Here is a 19,108-nt window from a genome sequence, read left to right on the forward strand (position 1 = left end):
AATGGTGTGTGTACCAATCATGGCTGTGATGCTCATCTTCACGTGCGTCAAAATGAGCTGAAAACCATCCCCAATCAAGGTTCAAGGATCCTGGTTTCTTCAGCAAAATTTTCGTCGCGGCCGACATGAAGAATCCATTCCTGTGATTTTAGTGAGGATTCAGGGCTCCGGTCCGTCCATTGAGCAATCAGACAGCGGTCGTTATCACATACGCATGCGATTGAGTGAGTGCTGATAAACTGCCGGATCCTATGCACTGATTTTGTCGGCGTGCTTTCAAGATCTACGAAATTTCCAGTTATTTTTTCCCAGTTATATGTTTTACTGGACATCAATCTCTTGCTGCGGGAACGGAACGTATGAAAAAAATTTCTCAGAAGTTCAGATTCTTGCTGAGGAAACATATTTCATCAGAAATTCAGATTCTATGCTGTTCAATTTCAAATTTGGGTGAAATAATTCAGGGTCTATTTGCTGTGTTTTCAGCTCAGAGTGTTCGCGGTCAGCCGGTCAGAGTTCATGAGAGTTTTGGTGAAGACGAAACTTCCATGCGCGACGTGATCATCGATCGCGTCTTTCCGGAGCACTAGACAAGTGCATATTGAATTACGTGGAGATCATGATGTGGCCACCAATTATCATCTCCTTTCCCCGGATTTAAAACGCAATTTCATACAAGTTTTTGTCTTGACCATGAAATTTTATAGGCCTATTACATCAGGAATCTGGACCACTGGATTAGAACCAATATACGTGTAGCTTTCGATCCTATCATGCATAGATCTTTCCTGCCAGTGTTCCTGGCATATTCGCATTCTCATGATAACCTGCCTCCAATTTTCAGAAAAGGAAAAATTGTAATGACTTGGCGGCTCACTTGTCATGTTTTCTGCTCCAGATTATGCATCAAAGCATCAGCTAATGCGTCGGTCGCATTGGACACTTTCTCCACTTAGATGTTGTTTAACATCTTTCTTATGATGATCTTAGCTGTTGTTTAGCATCTTTCTTGAGATGATCTTAGCTGTTTGTTTGGTAGTATTTGAGAGTGCTGCCTTGGTCATGGATGTATTCACTACTCAGTAGTAATGTTTTTATATTTCAATGAAAAGTACTCAATAGTAGTGTTGTGAAATCATAGCAATCAATCCATTATTGAGTGTTGTTGGAAGCATGGAATGTTCTAAAATATTCCATGCTTGATAATTATACAAAGGAAGCCATTGATCATTGTTCACAAGCGTTATTTTCCTGGCAAGGAGAAAGCAACCACTGGTAGCTTTTGATGTCGCAAGTTGCCTGATAAATTTATGTTAACAAGGACGACATTTACTGATTTTTTTTCCTGGGCAACACAACCATAATTAAGGACACTAGCACCATTTTTTTTACTAGGACTGGTTATACATTAGTTTTGCATATATTAGGTCGAGCTGTCTTGATCATGGTTATACCTGCAATGATTTTTTAAGGAAAAGATACTCAGTAGTAGTGTTGTGAACTTATGATATGACTGGCAAAAAATCATTAGTCTGAACTCTGCATCTATTTGGAATGTTCCAAAATATGCCATATCTGATTAATTGTGGAAATGAATCCAGGGATCATTGTTTACAAGTATTCTTTTCCTGACAAGGAGAGAAAGCAACCGTCGATGTGCATATATAAGGTCGAGCCGCATTGACAGATTAGCTGTGGCAAGCACCTTGTTGTAAGTTCTAGTGTACTTGATCTTGATCCAAGGATCACGATTTCTACTGAAACTGGACGTAGGGGCTTTCCTGAACCAATATAAACCCTTATTCTTGTGTACTAGCCATCGAAAGTAAGAAGAATGCGGCATATAATCACCAGTCGACGGTACGAAACACCGACAAACGTGTACATATAAGGTCGAGCCGCATTGACAGATTAGTTGTGGCAACTTGCCTGATAAATTTAAGTTATCTTTCCCCACTGGGCAAGATCTGGGGATTAAGAAGGACATTTGCTCCAAAATAGCTTTGATTAGGGCAGGCTAGACAATAGTAGAGCTCTTTTACGTTATACAATACTATGCTATACTAATATTCGAGAATGACTAGTATAAAAGGTTCCGACCGTCAAGATTAATTATATACTACTAAAAACTTTTATGGTAGTATAAATATAAAGGTCTTATCGTCGGTCCCTCAATGTTCATCCCAAGATGCCCCTCTCCTGTGCCGAGACCTGGCACTTGCACCACCATGCGTTGCCATGGCCGAACTAGGCAGCGCCGCCACCCTCAACTGCTCCGTCAACACCGCATAATGAGCGCCTGAAGACCAACAAACGGAATCCCCACGGCCTACTCTCTCCATTCGCTGTTCTTACCAGAGCCTTGGCTCGCCGGAGCGCTGACGAGGCCGACCACCAGAGCCGCCGGTAGCCAACGAGTAACACAGCTGCCGGCAGCCCGACGAGGAAGAAGATCCTGATATTTTGCATGAAGGCCCCTGATGGAACTCATAAACAAAACCATAATTTATGTGTCTTGTAAAGTTTGCACATAACCCCCTATTATAATTCCACCTACAGCAATTAAGTCCAAGCCCACCTTTTTGCATGTTTAACCCTGGTCTTTAACCTATTCGCAAAGCTGCTCCGAGGAATTCAGACTAAATTACTTTTACCAATGGACAGGCGGTTAGACCTTCTCTATATTATATACCAATAAGTAGTATTGTGTACTGTAAAAGAGCTCCAATAGTATTACCATGGATGGAGCAGGGCAGCAGGTCCTTCCTCGGATTTTTACAAACCTGCAAGTCTCCTGAGAAATATTTCACTGATTCTCATAATATAAAGTCAGTGCAAACAGAAAATATGACAAGATACCACTACTAACAGCAGAGAGCTGCATGTACCCTAGAAAAATATCCAATAATTTTGAGAACCACAATAAGCTTTGGAAGGATGAATAGTTTTCAAAAAAAGCTTTGGAAGGATGAGAGTTACTGTAGTCTTTAGTCGTTCTCACATCCAAGTGTCATTTTTCTCCGGTGGGAATGGTAAATGAGCAAAGCCTCGGAACAAGGAAAAACAGCCAAACACTTCATCAACTCTACCACCATCGTCTAAGGTTTTTTTTTAGGTACATCGGCCCAATCTAAGTTGAAAAAGCATCCCACTCTGTAAACAAAGCCTGGCCCATCTAACAACTACCGTTCCTTCGCGCGGCGTCCCAACTCGGCAAGGCAAGCGAACGGAAACCGTCGTCTCCTTCCTCCCGACGTCAAATCCCGATTCCCAATCCCAAACCACGCCCCACCTCCGCGGCAAACCCTAACCCCGGGCCCAACCCCCTGAATCACCGTCCTACCGGTCAAATCCCACAAATCCAACCGCCAATTTGACATGCCCGTCCACGGAAACCCCTTCCCCTGACCTCGCCGGAGATGATCGCGTCGCAGCCGCGCCGGGTCCGGCCCCTCGCCGCCGTTTCCCTGGTGCTGTTCCTCCTCCTCCTGTACAGACGCTCCGATGGGGGCTCGGCGCGCGCTCCACGGCTCCTGGTCTCCGGATTGCGCCCGGTGCACCGCAGGTTCCTCTCCGATGCCGATCCTGCCGGCCCCGCACCCAGCGGCGCGAACCTTTCGGAGGTCGCTACGCTGAAAGGCGAGCAGCCGGAGGATCCTTCCGTCGCGTGCGCTGGCATCGCGCGGCACGAGGGGTTCGAGACACAGTGCGACTACCTCCGGGCCCACCCGCAGTGCAGCTCCGGCGGGTTCGTGGACTACCTAGGCTTCTTCTACTGCAGATGCGAGAGGTTCAGGTTGCTGGGCTACGCCGTGCTCGGGGTGTGCCTGGTGGCGCTGTTCTATATGCTGGGTAACACGGCGGCCGACTACTTCTGCTGCAGCCTCGAGAAGATGTCAGCACTGCTGCGGCTCCCGCCGACTGTGGCCGGGGTGACACTGCTCCCCTTTGGTAATGGTGCTCCTGACGTGTTTGCAAGCATTGCAGCATTTATGGGGAGCGGCGCAGGTGATGTGGGACTGAACAGCGTGTTGGGCGGAGCTGTATTTGTGACTTGTGTTGTGGTCGGGGCAGTGTCGCTGTGTGTCGCGGAGAAGAATGTGCAGATTGACAGGAGGTGCTTCATGAGGGATATTGGGTTCTTTCTTGTGACTCTGTTCGCGCTGTCTGTAGTGTTGATCGTTGGGAAGGTGACTGTTTGGGGAGCTATGATGTTTGTGTCAATTTATGCAATCTATGCATTTGTGGTGGCTGCAAACGAAGTATTGAGGAAACATGCCCGTAGGCTGAAGTTTGATGTGGTCACACCGTTGCTGCCTGTGAGGGGAAGTATCTTTGAACAAGGAGCAGAGGAGGATGAGTCGATGTACAGTTCACTTCTGGAGGAGGATGCAGATGGTGAAACCGCCCAAATTAACACATCCTTGCCTCAGTGGATGTGGGCTTCTCATGTGGCCATCTACTCAAATCATGGGACTAGAGTTGGTTCCCCTGATAGCTCAAGACCATTGTGGGGTTGGAGTGAAGGAGAAGCAGATACCTCCACGCATAACATCTCCAAGCTGTTTTTGTTTATGGAGCTGCCCTTGACTATACCAAGAAGGTTGACGATTCCAATAGTCGAGGAAGACCGCTGGTCGAAAGAATATGCTGTTGCAAGTGCTTGCTTGGCACCTGTTCTTTTGGCGTTTCTGTGGAGCAGTCAGGATGGAGTATCCACAAAAGCTAGCATAGCAGCATATGTGATAGCTAGCATTTTTGGGATTGGATTTGCTGCTCTGGCTTTTCTGTTCACCAGTAGTGAACGCCCTCCACGGAGATATTTGTTCCCTTGGGTTTTCGGAGGGTTTGTGATGAGCATCATTTGGTTCTACATCATTGCTAATGAACTGGTCGCACTTTTGGTTGCTTTGGGTGCGATATTGGGGATCAATCCTTCAATTCTTGGGTTAACAGTTCTAGCATGGGGGAATTCGATGGGTGACTTAATGTCAAATGTTGCTCTGGCGATGAATGGAGGTGATGGAGTGCAGATTGCTATGTCTGGATGTTATGCTGGACCTATGTTCAACACACTTGCTGGTTTGGGACTATCAATGCTGCTTGGAGCTTGGTCAACAGCACCCAATTCATATGTCCTTCCACAAGATCGCTCTCTTATTTACACAATGAGCTTTCTTGTGGCTGGATTGATCTGGGCTCTTGTTATGCTGCCAAGAGGTGACATGCGACCTAACAAGATACTTGGAGTTGGCCTCGTTGCTCTTTACTCAGTTTTTCTTTTTATTAGAGTAAGCAGTGCTATGGGGATATTGCCACTACCTGGCTTGAGTTAGTATATTTACTTGTACTGTAAAGATGAGATGCAGATGCATATCAGACTACTTGCCCTTTATTGTCATTTATACAAATGAAATGGAGTTATATGGTGCCGTTCTGTTTTGTCGCCGTTCCGTTTCGTCCTCGTGTGTCAAGTTGTATGTTCTTGGGTTCAGTCCGTCTGAACAAAAACTTGGCTGCAACTGGTGTATCTATTTGTAAATTTTAATATTGTAAACACTGCCATGATTTTCCTGGTACACATTTGTGGTGTTGGTCTTCCATGAACTAGCTTATCAATGCATACTGCACAACATCATCTCGTTTTTCCCATGTTGCTTTTTAATGCCACTCAGAATAAAATGCATCATTTCTAACCTATTGTTTTTCTAGGACCATATAGCCTGATTGTTCATATGTTGCTTTTAACTCATCAGGATATTTTCCCAAATTATTAGCTCTGAGAAGAAAAATACTGAGATGTGCAGCTATAGTAAAAACCTTGAAAGTTGAAACCTGAAAATGGGAACCTTTGCAAATAGTCAAAAGTTAAACAACCTGTCAAGATTCAAGAATGAAGCAGGTCTACCTAACGGTCCAATCAAAATGCTGTCGAGAGTCATGTCTGCACATGACCACATCGACTCATCGCCATGTCTGCATTTCCATATGTTTTTCTTTTTCAGAAATCAAGGAACACAGGTAGACTATGTAAAATCGATGCATTGAGGTTTTTGAAGCTGAAATTAAGCGATGCTATGGGCATATTGCCAGTACCTGGCTTGAGTTAGATAATTACTTGCACCGTAAAAGTTTGGATGCGCATCAAAGTACTTGCTCAGTTGCTCGTGGTCGTCATTTTATACAGATGAAATGGAGGTATACAGTGTTCTTTTATGCCCTTGTGTGTCAAGCTGTGTACGTTTTTGGGTTTGACATTTAAATATAAACACGCCTGCAATTGGCGTATCTATTTGTAGAATTCTCTTCATTCACAGTAAACATCACCATAATCTTCCTGTTACATATTTGCATTGGACAGTATACCTCCTCCCATGCTGTAGGAGCTGGCACTTCTCGAAGTTCATTTTACTGGCCTGACGTTTAATTTCAACTATTTCAAACAAGAACCTGGTGCCCTTGACTCTTGAAATTTGACCGTCCAATCAAAGTTCCATTTAGAATCCGAAGAAGAGTCTTGGGTACACCCATATCGGTGATGGCCGCCCGCCGCCGGAGTTGTGCAGCCACTGCCCCATGTTGGCGGCGTCCGGCTCCCACCCCGGCTGGTGCGAGTACCAGAAGGCGCCAAACCAGTAACACCGGCCACCGGGTCGCCGAGGAATAGCAGTTGTCGGCGAAGTAATCCCGTTGCCCTCCGCGTCGCAGCCTCCGGCGTCCGCGCACGCCACGGCGCTCCTCCCGGCGCCAGAGAACGCCACGCCGACGCTGTGGCCGTGCCGCAGGTGCGGCGGACGATTCGTCGGCCGCACTTTTGGCTAGTTGGGGCGCGCAAAATCAACTGGAGAGCTTCGGCAAGTTGTGGCGACGCCGTAGCTCCGGCCACAAGCCAAACACGTACCTAAACTGCGGCGCGGATGCTGTGGCGAGTTCTGGCACGGTTCGGCTATGAACCAAACACAGCCGCAGTCCACGAACAAGCTGTACTCACACTCACCAATGGCGCCCGTCTCCTCCCACCTCGTCGTCCCTCCCGCCACGTCGAGCGCGTGCGCGGCCACCTTCGACACCCACCCGGGGAGCCTCGTGTGTGCCACCAATGGCAGCGGAGGACGTCGCTGAGCTCCGGGAGGTGGTCCCAGCCGCGGAGCTCCGACAAGTTCACCGGCGCCTCGAATCGCTGCGGCAGTTTCGTGGCGATGGCGAATCGCTGCGGCAGTTTCATGGCGATGCGTCGGATTGAAGGGGCTAGGAAACACAGGCGGGGTTAGCTTTTCAATGGATTGAAGAGAGCTGAGTCCTTGATCCAGGAAGCAGCTGCCATGTTGGTGGAACTGCAGCCTGCAGGCAGTAGGCAGGTTCCTCATCCACACCTCGACTGGTGCTCATCCAAAAAGATAACTTCAACGACCATTGTCTGACAACTCGAATATATTTGAGATCTTGAGAGCATAAGAACACCAAGTTTCAGAATCATTTGACTCATAAGGTAGTAACTCGAAATTCTACGATTTCATTCAACTCAATTTCCCACACATTTTGCAAGCACACTTTTTCCCCACTTCATACTCGATAATTCTCAGACTTTTTACACACCCTTCTACTTTTCGAGAAATTTCACGCTCTTGGGAGTACAGCTGCTCAAGTTCAAGTCAAGCACCGACATGGAGGCAACATTCAGTTTCAAACCTCAAGCTTGGCAGATGCGCTGTTCCGGCGTTGTTGTTCTCTGTACCCTCCCGTCTGCCTGATCACTGACTCTCCAAAATGTGAAGATTCAGTTTAATTCAGGAGTGAAACTCCCGTATTTTTGCTTGAAAAACAGTACATTTCCTCAAAATGATTATACTGCATTTACCCGTAGAAAAATGAAGGGAAAAAAAAATCAAGGGGTCTCTTCTTGTACGATGCATCATATGGAGATGCTGTTGGGCACGCCGCGGCACGTGACCCCCGGCGGCGAGCTGGGCGCCAGCAGCTCGTACGGCAGCACGCCGGCGCCGCACCGGTTCTTCCTTCCCTGGTCCGCGTTGCGCCGCTCGATGGTCTCCTCGGCGCGGCGCACGTCGGCCGCGAACATGGCGTGCGCCGCGACGGCGGCCGCGTCCCCCGTCCACGGCTCGTCGCGGCCCTCGCCGAGGTACTCCTCGTCGGGCGAGTGCGTCGACAGCGTGTCCACCACCGCCATAAACTTGGTGGCCTCCAGCACCCCCGGCATCGCGTTCAGGAAGAACCGGTGCGGATCCGCCAGGAACGCCGCGTAATCGGCGGCGTCGCGCTCCGGGTCCGGCAGCAGCCGCCGCATCAGCGGCGGCCGGTTCGGGACGTACCCGCCCAGCGGGTACTGCCCGAAGTTGAGCGCCGCGTGCTGCGCCGACGCCAGCCAGATAAGCGTCGTGAGGATGGACGCGAGGTCGCTCGGCGTCGAGAGCGACGGCCACCACGGCGCGTCCCGGATGTCGGCGTGGCCGACGTGGACCGTCTCGTGGTACCACCCCTGGAGCTCGTCGTCGTTCTGCACCGTGCCGGCGTCCGGGTAGTAGAGCTGCACGTACGACTCGACCCAGTTGCGGATGGCCGACCACAGCAGAAGCCCGTCGTTGGCATAAGGGTAGTCCTCGATGAGGAGCCTGATGCCGTGAGGCTGCGACGCGTCCTCCACGGCCACTCCCCTGAGAAGGATGACCCCCAAAGCGGGAGGATGTCAGTGAACATGGTGGTGCAAAGCTTTGTGATATGCAAAATCAAGCAATGGCGTGTGGTAATGGAAGGGGCAATGTCATGCCTGCGGACGAGGTCGGAAGGGAGGCCCTCAAGGTCGAACCGCCAGTGGTTGCGGTAGTACGCGGCGCTGATCTCGCCTGAGACAGGGCCAGGGGTGAAGCAGGACTCGATGACGCCGTCCGCGCTGATCAGGCTCTGCCGTGCAAGCGCATTGATCTCCAGCGTGTACCGCATGTGGGGGTGCAGGAGCTTGAAGATCGGGTGCATAGCGCTCATTCGCCGGTGCGCTGCCAAGATGAATGGCTCCATCATAGCATGTGTCCTCAGCCTGAAAGAATTTTCCAGGTAAGCATTTCAGGTTTCATATTTTTTCAGAAATTGTCTGGACTGGCATTTGTAATGTACTCAAATTTGTGTTCGCCATATCAATAGTTAATTATGGGATCCGTACCAGTGATTTACGAGCTGATGAACACCAGCGTCGTTGGAGCTGACATGAGCTTTGGCAAGCATCCAGAGCCAGTTGGTGGTAGCATCAGAGGGAGGGGTGAGGACCTTGCTTAGCCGAGGCTCGCCTGGCTGGCTTGGAGGAAGACTAAGTTCAATAGCAATTGGTTTCAGTGTGCCAGCTTGGGTAAGGAACAAGATTGTCCGGGTTGCATATGCCTTCCGTCCCTCTATCGCATTAATCTGGTCCAAGAATGGCAGGTAGGCATCATGATAGTCCAATATGAACAGCTTTGCCTCGTCCATTGCCTACACTCATGATATGTGATCAGAACCAGCAGAAGAAAAAAACATTGGTACATAACTGAGCATAATTTCAGACTTCTTCGTATCGACGGTACCTGTTGTACTGTGAGTCCATTGAGCTGACAAGCAATGTCTGCTTCTGTAATTGATGATTCTGGTGAGCCATATCTTGCAGGATCCAGCTTGCTCACTGGTGGGAAAACCTATTTCCAAATAACCGCTAGTAAAGTACTACTCTAGAAGAAGGCTACAGATTACTGCTGTTATTGCTCAACATTTAAATCATGTTTTCAGTTCATTACCGTGAGCCTCGCGATGTTAACTGGGTTTATTCCTGCCACAGTCTGCCGAGCAAACTCGTCATCACGGAGCCATGCAAACTTGTCCTCTGTAGAATCGATGTATGAGTATTAAAGCAGCAGTTTTCTGGCATGAAGGTACTTGGATCGAAGAACATCTGGCGTTGGCACACTAGTGTAAAGCAAAGGTCTAATGAATTTTACTTACTGGAAAGGATGCTAGGTGTATCATAGCGAAGCATCCCCTCACTCGATTCCTGAATCTTCTGAACAAGGGGTATCTTCTGGAATAGGTGCTCTTGGAGACCCAACTTCAGCCTGAGGCCCTCCTTGTAGAGATTATCAACGTGGTGGAAGCCTTGGAAGTTGTGGGTATCAGCTGAGATGGTTGCAATCATCGATGGGATAAGGGTGTGAAGTACTGCCCGGAGCCTCCCAGCTGAGAAGGCTCCCTGCTTCAGCTCCTCAAATGCTTCATCCCGGGGTACATATATCCGATGCGGTTTCTCTACTCTGCTCTCAGCCGTCATGTCTACACCACAGGGGAATGCACAAATTAGCCATATTGTTTCTATGAGGTGAAAGGCAGATATGCTTAATCTTCAAAATTTAGTGCAGCCTTGTAGTAAACTGATTGATTGCCCATCTTAGATGCCATAATTTACCATGAAGAGATGGTTCACAAAATTCAAAAAAATACTCCAGTGATAAATCCTATGGAAAGTCTAATAATTCCTAGGAATAGAACCAAATTATGCAAACTAGTTCCACTTTTTTTCTGGCATATTATATCGACTCACATATGTTTATAGGAAAGCACGTGGTTGTGGGCACAATTACAAACTGGAAACTTGTCATGCAAAGGATTACAGAAAATCAATGGAGAGAAATGACGAGGGCCACTTTTTCTGTACTTTATTGTAGACTTTGTAATTGATAGCATGGAGAGCATCAAGAGACAGTTTGCCTCAGAATGGAAAATACAAAGAACCCGAGAGCAATAGCACACCGAAAGAACAAAACCAAAACGTGATGCCTACAATCTGTAGGTGTTCCTGGCTGCTACTACCATTTGGTCATATGCACGCAACCTAACAAACGGAAATGTTCAGTACTTTTCAAGACTATTGACCAAGAAGGAATTTCCATGATCCTGATTTGAGCGTGTTGAATTCTTCTTCTGCTGCAATGTGACAACTCAGTTTTTCTCTCCTCCATGGAGCACGTTGAATAGATTTTGCAAGCATCTGACCAGATCTCAATATAGGTCTTTGCTCAAGTTAGGTGTCAAACAAAATTGAGAAGTCATATCTTTTTTTGTTCAAAATTTGGACACCATCAACCCACGTGGTGAAGGTGGCTGATGAGTCAAGCTGTCTGATGAGTCAAGCTGTCAAGTCTGAAAGTGACATAGCATTTGATCAAAGTAGAATTGGACAAGCACATATGTCATTGTGGCTACAGTTGGAAAATAACATGCACTCTTTTGCCTTTGGCCAAATTCTAATTTCCATTATCTGCCAACAATTTTGTAAGTGTAACAGAACTTACTGGTATCGGTTGGTGGACGACCAGTTCGGCACCGCCGTGGGTAAGGGATCTTCTCGCCTCCAAGGATCGGCCTGATGAACTCTTTCCCCCGATCCGGATTGCCCAAATCATTGTATGTCGCATAATCATATATTCTGTCAGATAACTTTCGCACTCCTGTGCCATCTCCTCTCAGGTCCTTCAGCTCCTTATCCCTTAGTTCTCTAAGCCCAGGTGGTGTTTCAGATGGTAAATATGGCTGCATAAGATTATCCAGGACTTATCAGGAAACTGATGGTACTAATTCCTAATGGGTAGATCATTAGTACCAGACTCGAATAGCAAAGGTAATCTGTTTGATGCTTTAAGGCAGCATATGGCCCTTCAGAAAAAAAGGCAGCATATGTGGATGACAACATAAATCTGGCTATATGCTGCAACTACTTATATTTATGTATCTTCAATGGTTCTTGATTTATTATCTGTAAACTGTAACAGATAGGCAGAATATCAGATTTGACAGTTCTGGTAGAATTTGGAAATTAACTGAAATACACATCAACCAAGGATCGATGTCCCACAGAGCTCAATTAATCAGTGCCTTAGTTGCAAGAGCACTTTTTTTTTCTGGAAAGGGCCATAGATATGTTCTACTGAGGCCTACTTAAAAACTGGACACTTAAACAGCTAGCAGACAATGACATATCAATTAATCATGCCTTTAGACCGGGCTCCTCGTTTTACAGTTAATGACCACCTTTTGCTATCAACATTGAAGAAAAGGATGCATGACCAGCCTGCTCGATTATTTAGCACAGGAGTGATGTAGTACGCACATACTTATGATGACAATCGAGTACTAGAAAGTCCACGTCTAGGTTGAGGCCGGATGTTTTAATCTTTAATCTAAAAAAAACGTCTAGCCATTGGCCCACAACACGTTTTTCTTGAACCAGTAAAAAAATTAAAATGCATGCTGCCTTTTTCTCTTTAACAGATATGCTTGTTTACCTTGTTGCTGAAGAACACCCTCTTGGTCGGCAGTTCCCTGGTGGTCTGCACCCAGGAGTTGCAGGCGAAGTGCACCGGCCCACACGGAAGCCCGCCCTCGACGACGATGCTCTCCAGGAAGAACTCCCGGTGGTGCCGGTTGGCCACGGTGATGGCACCCGGCTCGCCGAAGTCCGAATCCACCATGAACTCTGCTGTGTACACGACGTGCTCTCCCTTGACGCCCCTCTTCTGGCACCAGTCCTTGATCGATGCCTGGCCGCTCTGCATCGGCTTCTTGGTCCCTGGCAAAGATTCACGTGGCACGAGCCGGGAAAGTTAGAACGACTTTGAGAAGAAAAGTCAAATATGGAGACATGGAAAGCGACTGCATCATCTTTGGGTAGCGATCACATGGAGAGAATGGAGAGACGGGGAAACATGAACAGTAACTTTTTTTGAAACTTTAACCGGCAGGAGCACTGCCATCATGAACAGTAACTTGAAGTATTGCATCGTGACTCATTTGAGCTTGAATTATTCTGCAGTGATCATGACGGGACTACTGCTAAAGGGGAAGCTATAATGGTTTGCAGGCTTGCAGTGCTCAGAAGACTGGGAGGAAGTCCTGTAAAAACTCTGCTCCATTTGTTCACTTCTTGCAGAATCTTGGAAGTCATGGTCTAGTGAAAGATGCCAGTGGTTAAAAGTTGAACTGCTCTATTGTTTAGTTCTTCTCTCTTTTTTTATGATTAAACAATTTGTTGGAAAATGCAGAGCGAATATACTAATGCAGAAAATCGCACACACGGCCTTATCATGTCACCATTATTGAAGATCTGATGATCATGTGCATCTAGTTAGCATCTTCCTGTGGTTGCTGGTGCCACCTACCGATTAGGGCGGTCAAGAACAAACGGAGCTGCCCAAAAAGGCATCAACTTTGCATATCCAGCTCCCTACAGTTCTAGCAGCGATCGAAAGGGAGGGAAAAAAATCTAACAGCTCCGAAAGGTTCAAGCTTGAGAGAGCAAAGTCAACTCTGACGGAGGAGAACTGGTTCCAAGAAAGAAAAAGATGGTGAATTGGACGAGGAGCAAGCAAGGGGGGAATGGGGTGCGGTGCTTACTGGGGTGGATCTTGGTGCTGATGAGCTCGAGCGCGACGCTCCGGCCGACCATGTCCCAGAGCGCGTCGAGGTGGCCGGCCATGGCCTCCTTGAGGTCCTCCTTCTGCTTCCGGCGCACCGTCAGCGCCGCCCGCATCAGCACCTTCTCCGGCCGCCCACCGCCCTCCGCCGCGCCCTTCTTCCCGGGCGCCGCGAGCCTCGGCAGGTCCTCGCTGATAGCCGCCACCACCTTGACGCCCCGCCGCTGCTGCCGCCGCGGCGCCGCGTGGTGGAACGGCGCGAGGCAGAGCTCGCTCGCGCCCGGGCGCCCCGGCAGCAGCCTCGCCGCGGCTGTCGCCCGCCGGAGGCCGGTGAGCTCCCTGCATGGCGCGGGCGCGGCCATGCTGCGGCACGCTCGCTCGCTCTCGGCTCGGCACCTGCCGCGCGGTCGGGGATCTTTGGTCTTGGCTCTGCGCGGGTGGGAGCTGAGCTAGTGAGGTGAGGTGGTTGGCGTCGTTGTGATGGAGCAGTGAGTCGCCAGCGCTCCACGCTGCAGCAGTAGGATTTAGGTGAGGAGCCGTGTCATCTGAGGGTCCAGCCTCGTGCGCTCCTGCCATTTTTATATTTGCGTTTTTGGCAGTCGGCAGGTCCGGGTGAGTACGGTGAGGCGGTGCCATTGCACGGAAGCTGCTTGGTTTCCTGTTGACCTGATGCCGGCATTCCCAGCAAGCAACTAGTCCTGTGCAATAGCAACAGCCGGGCTCTGAATTTCTTTGTGAACCCATGCTTGTTCTGCGGCACAGGACAGTCATCTTCAAAGCAGAAGGAATAGCCAGTTTCTCGCAAAGAGACAAAGAGAATAGCCATTTTGAATTCAAAATTGGAACAGCTTGGAGTTTCAGACCAGGAAGACCGCAATCAGTCTCTGAGAAGAGTTCCGATCAAAATTGCAACGATCCGTAGGAATTAACCACACCTACTCCTTATATGTCCCAAAAAAATCACTCTCAAAATTTATCCCACAAAACAAGTTATTATCCATTATTTGGAATGTGCATTAGCATCCGAGTGTCAGTTAGCATCAACGATAGCTAATAAATAGGGGTAAGTAAGTTATTTTACATCTTTGTTAATTTATCTGAGATTTTTTAGAATAATTTTATTTTTGAGACGGAAGAAGTAGTTGTGTGTTACACAGTCAGAAATGCATGTGCTTATTCGACGAACTGGCAATAGACCGCGTGCTCTTCACCTTGGGACCGTGAACCTGCCCACGGTTTTCAACCTGCCGAAAGCTACGAAATTCACGTTGTGATCTGAAATCTTGGCGCAGCAAAATTCCTGTAAAACCCTTTTAAGATTTTTTTTTTTAAAAAAAACGTTGCAGCATGTTGCATCGTGTGTACTGGGCTCATTTCGGCACGTTCCTTTTTTCTTTCGGTTCTTGTTTATTATTAATTCAAGAAAGTCGGAGTTGGCAGGAGACCAGTGCTTGACCGATCATCATTGCGTCATTGCGTGGTGGTGGTATACTGGCATGTGGTATTGTATAAGACAAGATCTTATTTTTCTTCAATTTTTGTCATCTACCCGACCGTTCACTGGTAAATTGTTAATAACAGAAGCAACCGCATGGCATGTGCGCACGTGGCTACTGGGACAGCTGGAGCCATCTTGATCTCGTGTTGGCAGATTACAGATTGCACGTACGTGCAGGAGGTTTTTCCACGGCATAAAAAGGCAACTACCCTATTTATTAGAGGGGTTCAGGAATCCAGGATTTTTCTGGGCTGATCAATGGCGGGTAGCTCTGGGCTGGCTGACGGCCGACGGCGGCGCCGCCGATCGTCTCGCCGGACGGTACGTCTCTCACGCACGCACGACGTCGACGGTAGACAGTCTTCTCTCAATAATGGCGGTGGTGAAAAGGGAAGCTGGGGTGGGTTGGTTGGCCGGCAGCCGCTGCCGGCGTGTCAGCATCTCAAAGACAAAGAGGCATCAAAGCCGTGGGCGCCACACGAGCACTAGCGCGCGCGTGGTGCGCGGATCGCAGGGCACCACGGCTTGTTTGCCTCGGCCCCTCGAGAGTTTTCGTGGCCTGCCTGCCTCTCGCGCCACCCACATGGCCACATGGGCCAATTCCGGTCCGCTTGGTGAAATGGCTAGCGGCGCTACCAGTTCCTCTGCTCAGAAAAGCCTGTCATGTCTCCGCCGAGGCGCCGAGTCCTGGACTGCGTTGCATTGCACCATCCTCCGAACGACCTCTAAAAGAGTAAAGACCTTATGAATCTTACCACTAGGGAAAGCCGACGCAGCTGATCCCTCACCGGCTCACCGGATGAGGCTGGTGACAGGTCTGATTGTACTTTTGTTGACCAATGTTCTAATTCAGTGCTACAATAGGATGGAGGTTGTGAATCTGTATGGTGTCATCTCACACGTGGATCACCGGTGGCAAGACCCATGGACCATAGCCGGAAAAGCCAAAAAAAGGAAGATAAGCTTTTCCTTCATTCTTTGCGGCCAGATAGTCCACTTCCCATTACACATTTATCACCCATAGAATTCCAGCCATGAAAATATAAGGCAATCTGAACTGACATTTACATAAAGAGCTTCCTATATAGAAATTAATTAATCTACCCTTTGCATTTAAAAGAACGGTAATGTTCAGATGCACCGGGGTAAATGCCTACATCTATCTATACAAGCACAATATAGAATATGCAACCTATTGTACCAAGACGTAAGACTGTCGTATGAGATTTATTTACAAGGAAAATGCCAAAAAGGAGGGAAAAAAGACGCCTTGTGCGTGCAACGAAAACTCTGAAAGCGTCAGCATGTCAGCAACCTTAGGATTCCTCCAACAACACCCAGTCACCCATGTACAGCAATCCTGGAGCTAATTCCTCGCATAACCTGTTGGATTTAGGCTCATATGTAGCCCAATCTGAAAATTCCAAAGCATGCACAACCTTTAGTTCCATATTGCTAATTCAAGGAGAGGTTGCCTTGCCTAAATATGGGAGTTTCCTCTCTATGCAAAATAGGTGCAAATGTGAGAGAAGAAGACTGTTGCTACACACACATGTAGCTCACGCGCAGTTGTTTGTTCAGTTACTATTTTTTTATGCTGAGCCTAATGGCGATTCAATGTGATTGAAACTGCCATTTTAAACAGCAATAAGGTGTGTCAGTTTCAACAATTTGATGGCAGCAATTTCTGTCATTTAAATTGGCAGTTTCTACTGCTTGATGAGGCTGTTTAATAGGAAAACTGATGCACTACGAAGGTCTATAACACCAGGAGACGTCATGTTGAATGGACGCTGTTACACGCTCATCTTCCCACTCGCGGTGCTGAATCTCTTGCCGTTGCGCCTCGTCGACCTTCGAATTCGGCGTGCACCGAGCTTGAAGGAAAGTGGGATCTCCGAAACCACTGTCGCGAGACTCCTGCACGCAGCGGCAATCAGGTTTTTGGGCAGTGCCTTCACGCGACCGCTTGGTGATTCTGCAACATCTGCTTCAACACGTTCGACTATGTTCTGCGCGGGATTATTAACTAATTTTCTTGCGCAATCTTGTTCTAGACAATATGTCGCCTGCTTACTTGTTTTATTTGTTTGCATCATTTTTTATCAATGTATTTTTTCTCCAAATTAAATCTGGAATGTTTTTTTAGGCACATATTCCCAACATAACCTGTGTTTACAAATGTCTCCTGTAATCTGTACTAGCATCATCTTTGCTTCTTGCCGCCAGCCAAGACACGAGTGATTGGAAGCCCTCGGCTGAAGGCCTGATTGAATAGCAATCTCATCTGTAACTCCGAGACAGATGGGAACCATGCTAGCACCGCCACCAGGATGAAGATCCGATCCCCATCGACAGAACCTTGACAGACCCCCACAGCCCAAATGCCTTGACCACCGGTTTACTTGCTTGTGATGTCTGTTGTAAAGATAACAAATGGAGCCTGTGAAATGTTTCTGTAGCAATATTAACATTTTTACAGAAAACATTGAATACTTGCAGAGGTACATTCCAGGTGGCCCAATAGTCCAAAAGCATTTTCATCTGACAATTTTCTTGGCTTGATACTAGGCCCAGTAGATGGCAATTATGGGCTTGAGAAATGAAATTAGACGGGCAATGCTGATGGCCGTACCTGTAGACTGGCTCATCTTGTGGGTGCAGCAAGTGAAAGGTCAGCAAGGATGCTTGCGAATATGTCACAGACTGTAAGATGCAGAACGGTGTAAAGAACTGCCAGCGTTTCAACAGATCCAATGCAAAGGAGCAACTTAAGAAGCCAGAACATAAGCTGCAAATCCACAATAATATTTTTAGTGAACAGCCACAATAATAGCGCTAGATAGTGCTTCTAAACAACAAAAAGAATTATGTGAACAGTATTCAAGTGGTTTATCTTTATCCACCAAGCCTTGTTTCCTATGAACTGTTTGAAGAAGGAATCTCAAATGAAATAAATAACTTACATAGATGCTTTTGTTGCCAGCAGAGATATTCGGGTGATACATGATACCATATTGGAATATGAAGAATCTGAGAGAGTATGATCTCCCAGAAACAGCCCAGTAGATCTGCAGAATGTAATTGTTCCTGCTCTCCTGTCCACCAGGATTCCCAAGCTTTGTTAGCAGGAACTCCGATGCCACCTCGACTGCTAATCCACTTGGTCCATTCATCCCAGTCATCTACTATTATCTGCCGCTCAAATCCTGATGGATTGAAGAGGAATGGAGCGAATAGCCAAGCAATAACCAAGAATCACATTGATGATGTCAGAAGTATACAAGCAGTTGAATCCGTAGCAGCATCACCATACAACTGAGAGACCACTAGCAGTAACATCAGCTGAAGTCCTTTCACAAAATGGCTTCTGGGGTACATTCTGTAGTTCTCAGCAAACCTTACATGGCAAACAGTACTTCTGCCAGTTGCTTTAGGTTGCTAGACCTTGTGCCGAACAGAACCTAGCTAGTTTCACTAGTTCAGTCACCAACTGTTGAAAGTTCAAAATTTCCCTATTTCTGTGCAGCATAAGAACGAAATCAAATGATCTGGCGTGTATGAGCTTAAATATTAGTCTCACACTCACTGCTAAATAAGCAGCAATTGATTGCTCGAACTATGCCTATCAACATTTAGGGGGGGCAAAAGATATTCCCATGACAAAGTTCATCGTTCTTTAAAAAGCGAATACCTGTGAAATCATTACCAACAAACATGTGCTTATGGTCAGGATATTCACTTCCTAACCCGTTTTCTCCTCCTCAGCATCCATTTGCGACCGTGAAACGGCAGCCAACAAAACCAAATTCGGACACCCATCCATGACTGAACATGTGGAAAGAATCAAATAGTAGACGGCATCGATGGCAAGGGGAGGAGGCGGGCGTTACCAGATCGTATGCATCCTCTCCTCTTCGGATGCTGACTACCACCACCGGACCAGCCTCCCGTCGCTGCCACCGGCTGCCGTCCTCTGCCGAAGACGGCGAATACCTGGAGCACCTTCGCGCCGAACAGGTTATCCAATCGGAACCGGAAGAGATACGGCGGAAGCCAATGCGGCTCCACGGGCTTGTTGTAGACGCCGGGCGTCCGCCGCCGGCGCCCGAAGGGGAGCGGGGGAGGTCGCATCGGCATCGCAGAGTGGACGGCGGTCACAAAA

The 19,108-nt window shown here is 47.8% G+C and overlaps 3 protein-coding genes across 5 annotated transcripts; 1 reads left to right on the forward strand and 2 right to left on the reverse strand.

Moving 5' to 3' along the window:
- The first annotated feature begins 3,196 nt into the window (after positions 1-3,196).
- Positions 3,197-5,442, forward strand: LOC117839346 (cation/calcium exchanger 4). The gene has a single exon (XM_034719656.2). It carries the CDS (start codon positions 3,420-3,422, stop codon positions 5,334-5,336), a length of 1,917 nt encoding a protein of 638 aa, XP_034575547.1. The 5' UTR covers positions 3,197-3,419; the 3' UTR covers positions 5,337-5,442.
- Positions 5,443-7,493: 2,051 nt separating this feature from the next.
- Positions 7,494-13,946, reverse strand: LOC117837168 (probable lipoxygenase 6). The gene is made up of 9 exons (XM_034716753.2): positions 13,426-13,946; positions 12,318-12,601; positions 11,328-11,565; positions 9,985-10,308; positions 9,780-9,865; positions 9,573-9,680; positions 9,176-9,480; positions 8,786-9,052; positions 7,494-8,672 (listed from the first exon to the last, which is right to left on the reverse strand). The coding sequence occupies exons 1-9, from the start codon at positions 13,805-13,807 to the stop codon at positions 7,913-7,915; spliced, it is 2,754 nt and encodes a 917-aa protein (XP_034572644.1). The 5' UTR covers positions 13,808-13,946; the 3' UTR covers positions 7,494-7,912.
- A 2,956-nt stretch (positions 13,947-16,902) lies between these two features.
- Positions 16,903-19,083, reverse strand: LOC117837170 (uncharacterized). 3 transcript variants are annotated; one of them, XM_034716755.2, is made up of 4 exons: positions 18,837-19,083; positions 17,910-18,152; positions 17,579-17,734; positions 16,903-17,361 (listed from the first exon to the last, which is right to left on the reverse strand). In XM_034716755.2, the coding sequence occupies exons 1-3, from the start codon at positions 19,081-19,083 to the stop codon at positions 17,715-17,717; spliced, it is 510 nt and encodes a 169-aa protein (XP_034572646.1). In that variant the 3' UTR covers positions 16,903-17,361; positions 17,579-17,714. The 3 variants fall into 3 exon arrangements, 1 of the variants encoding a protein (XP_034572646.1); XR_011897099.1 differs by lacking the exon at positions 18,837-19,083 and adding an exon at positions 18,638-18,777 and having other exon boundaries at positions 16,975-17,361; positions 17,910-18,464; XR_011897100.1 differs by having other exon boundaries at positions 16,976-17,361; positions 17,910-18,464; positions 18,837-18,973.
- Between the last annotated feature and the right edge of the window lie 25 nt (positions 19,084-19,108).

The sequence above is a fragment of the Setaria viridis genome, chromosome 9 (assembly GCF_005286985.2).
Source record: "Setaria viridis chromosome 9, Setaria_viridis_v4.0, whole genome shotgun sequence".
Taxonomy (NCBI): Eukaryota; Viridiplantae; Streptophyta; class Magnoliopsida; order Poales; family Poaceae; genus Setaria; species Setaria viridis.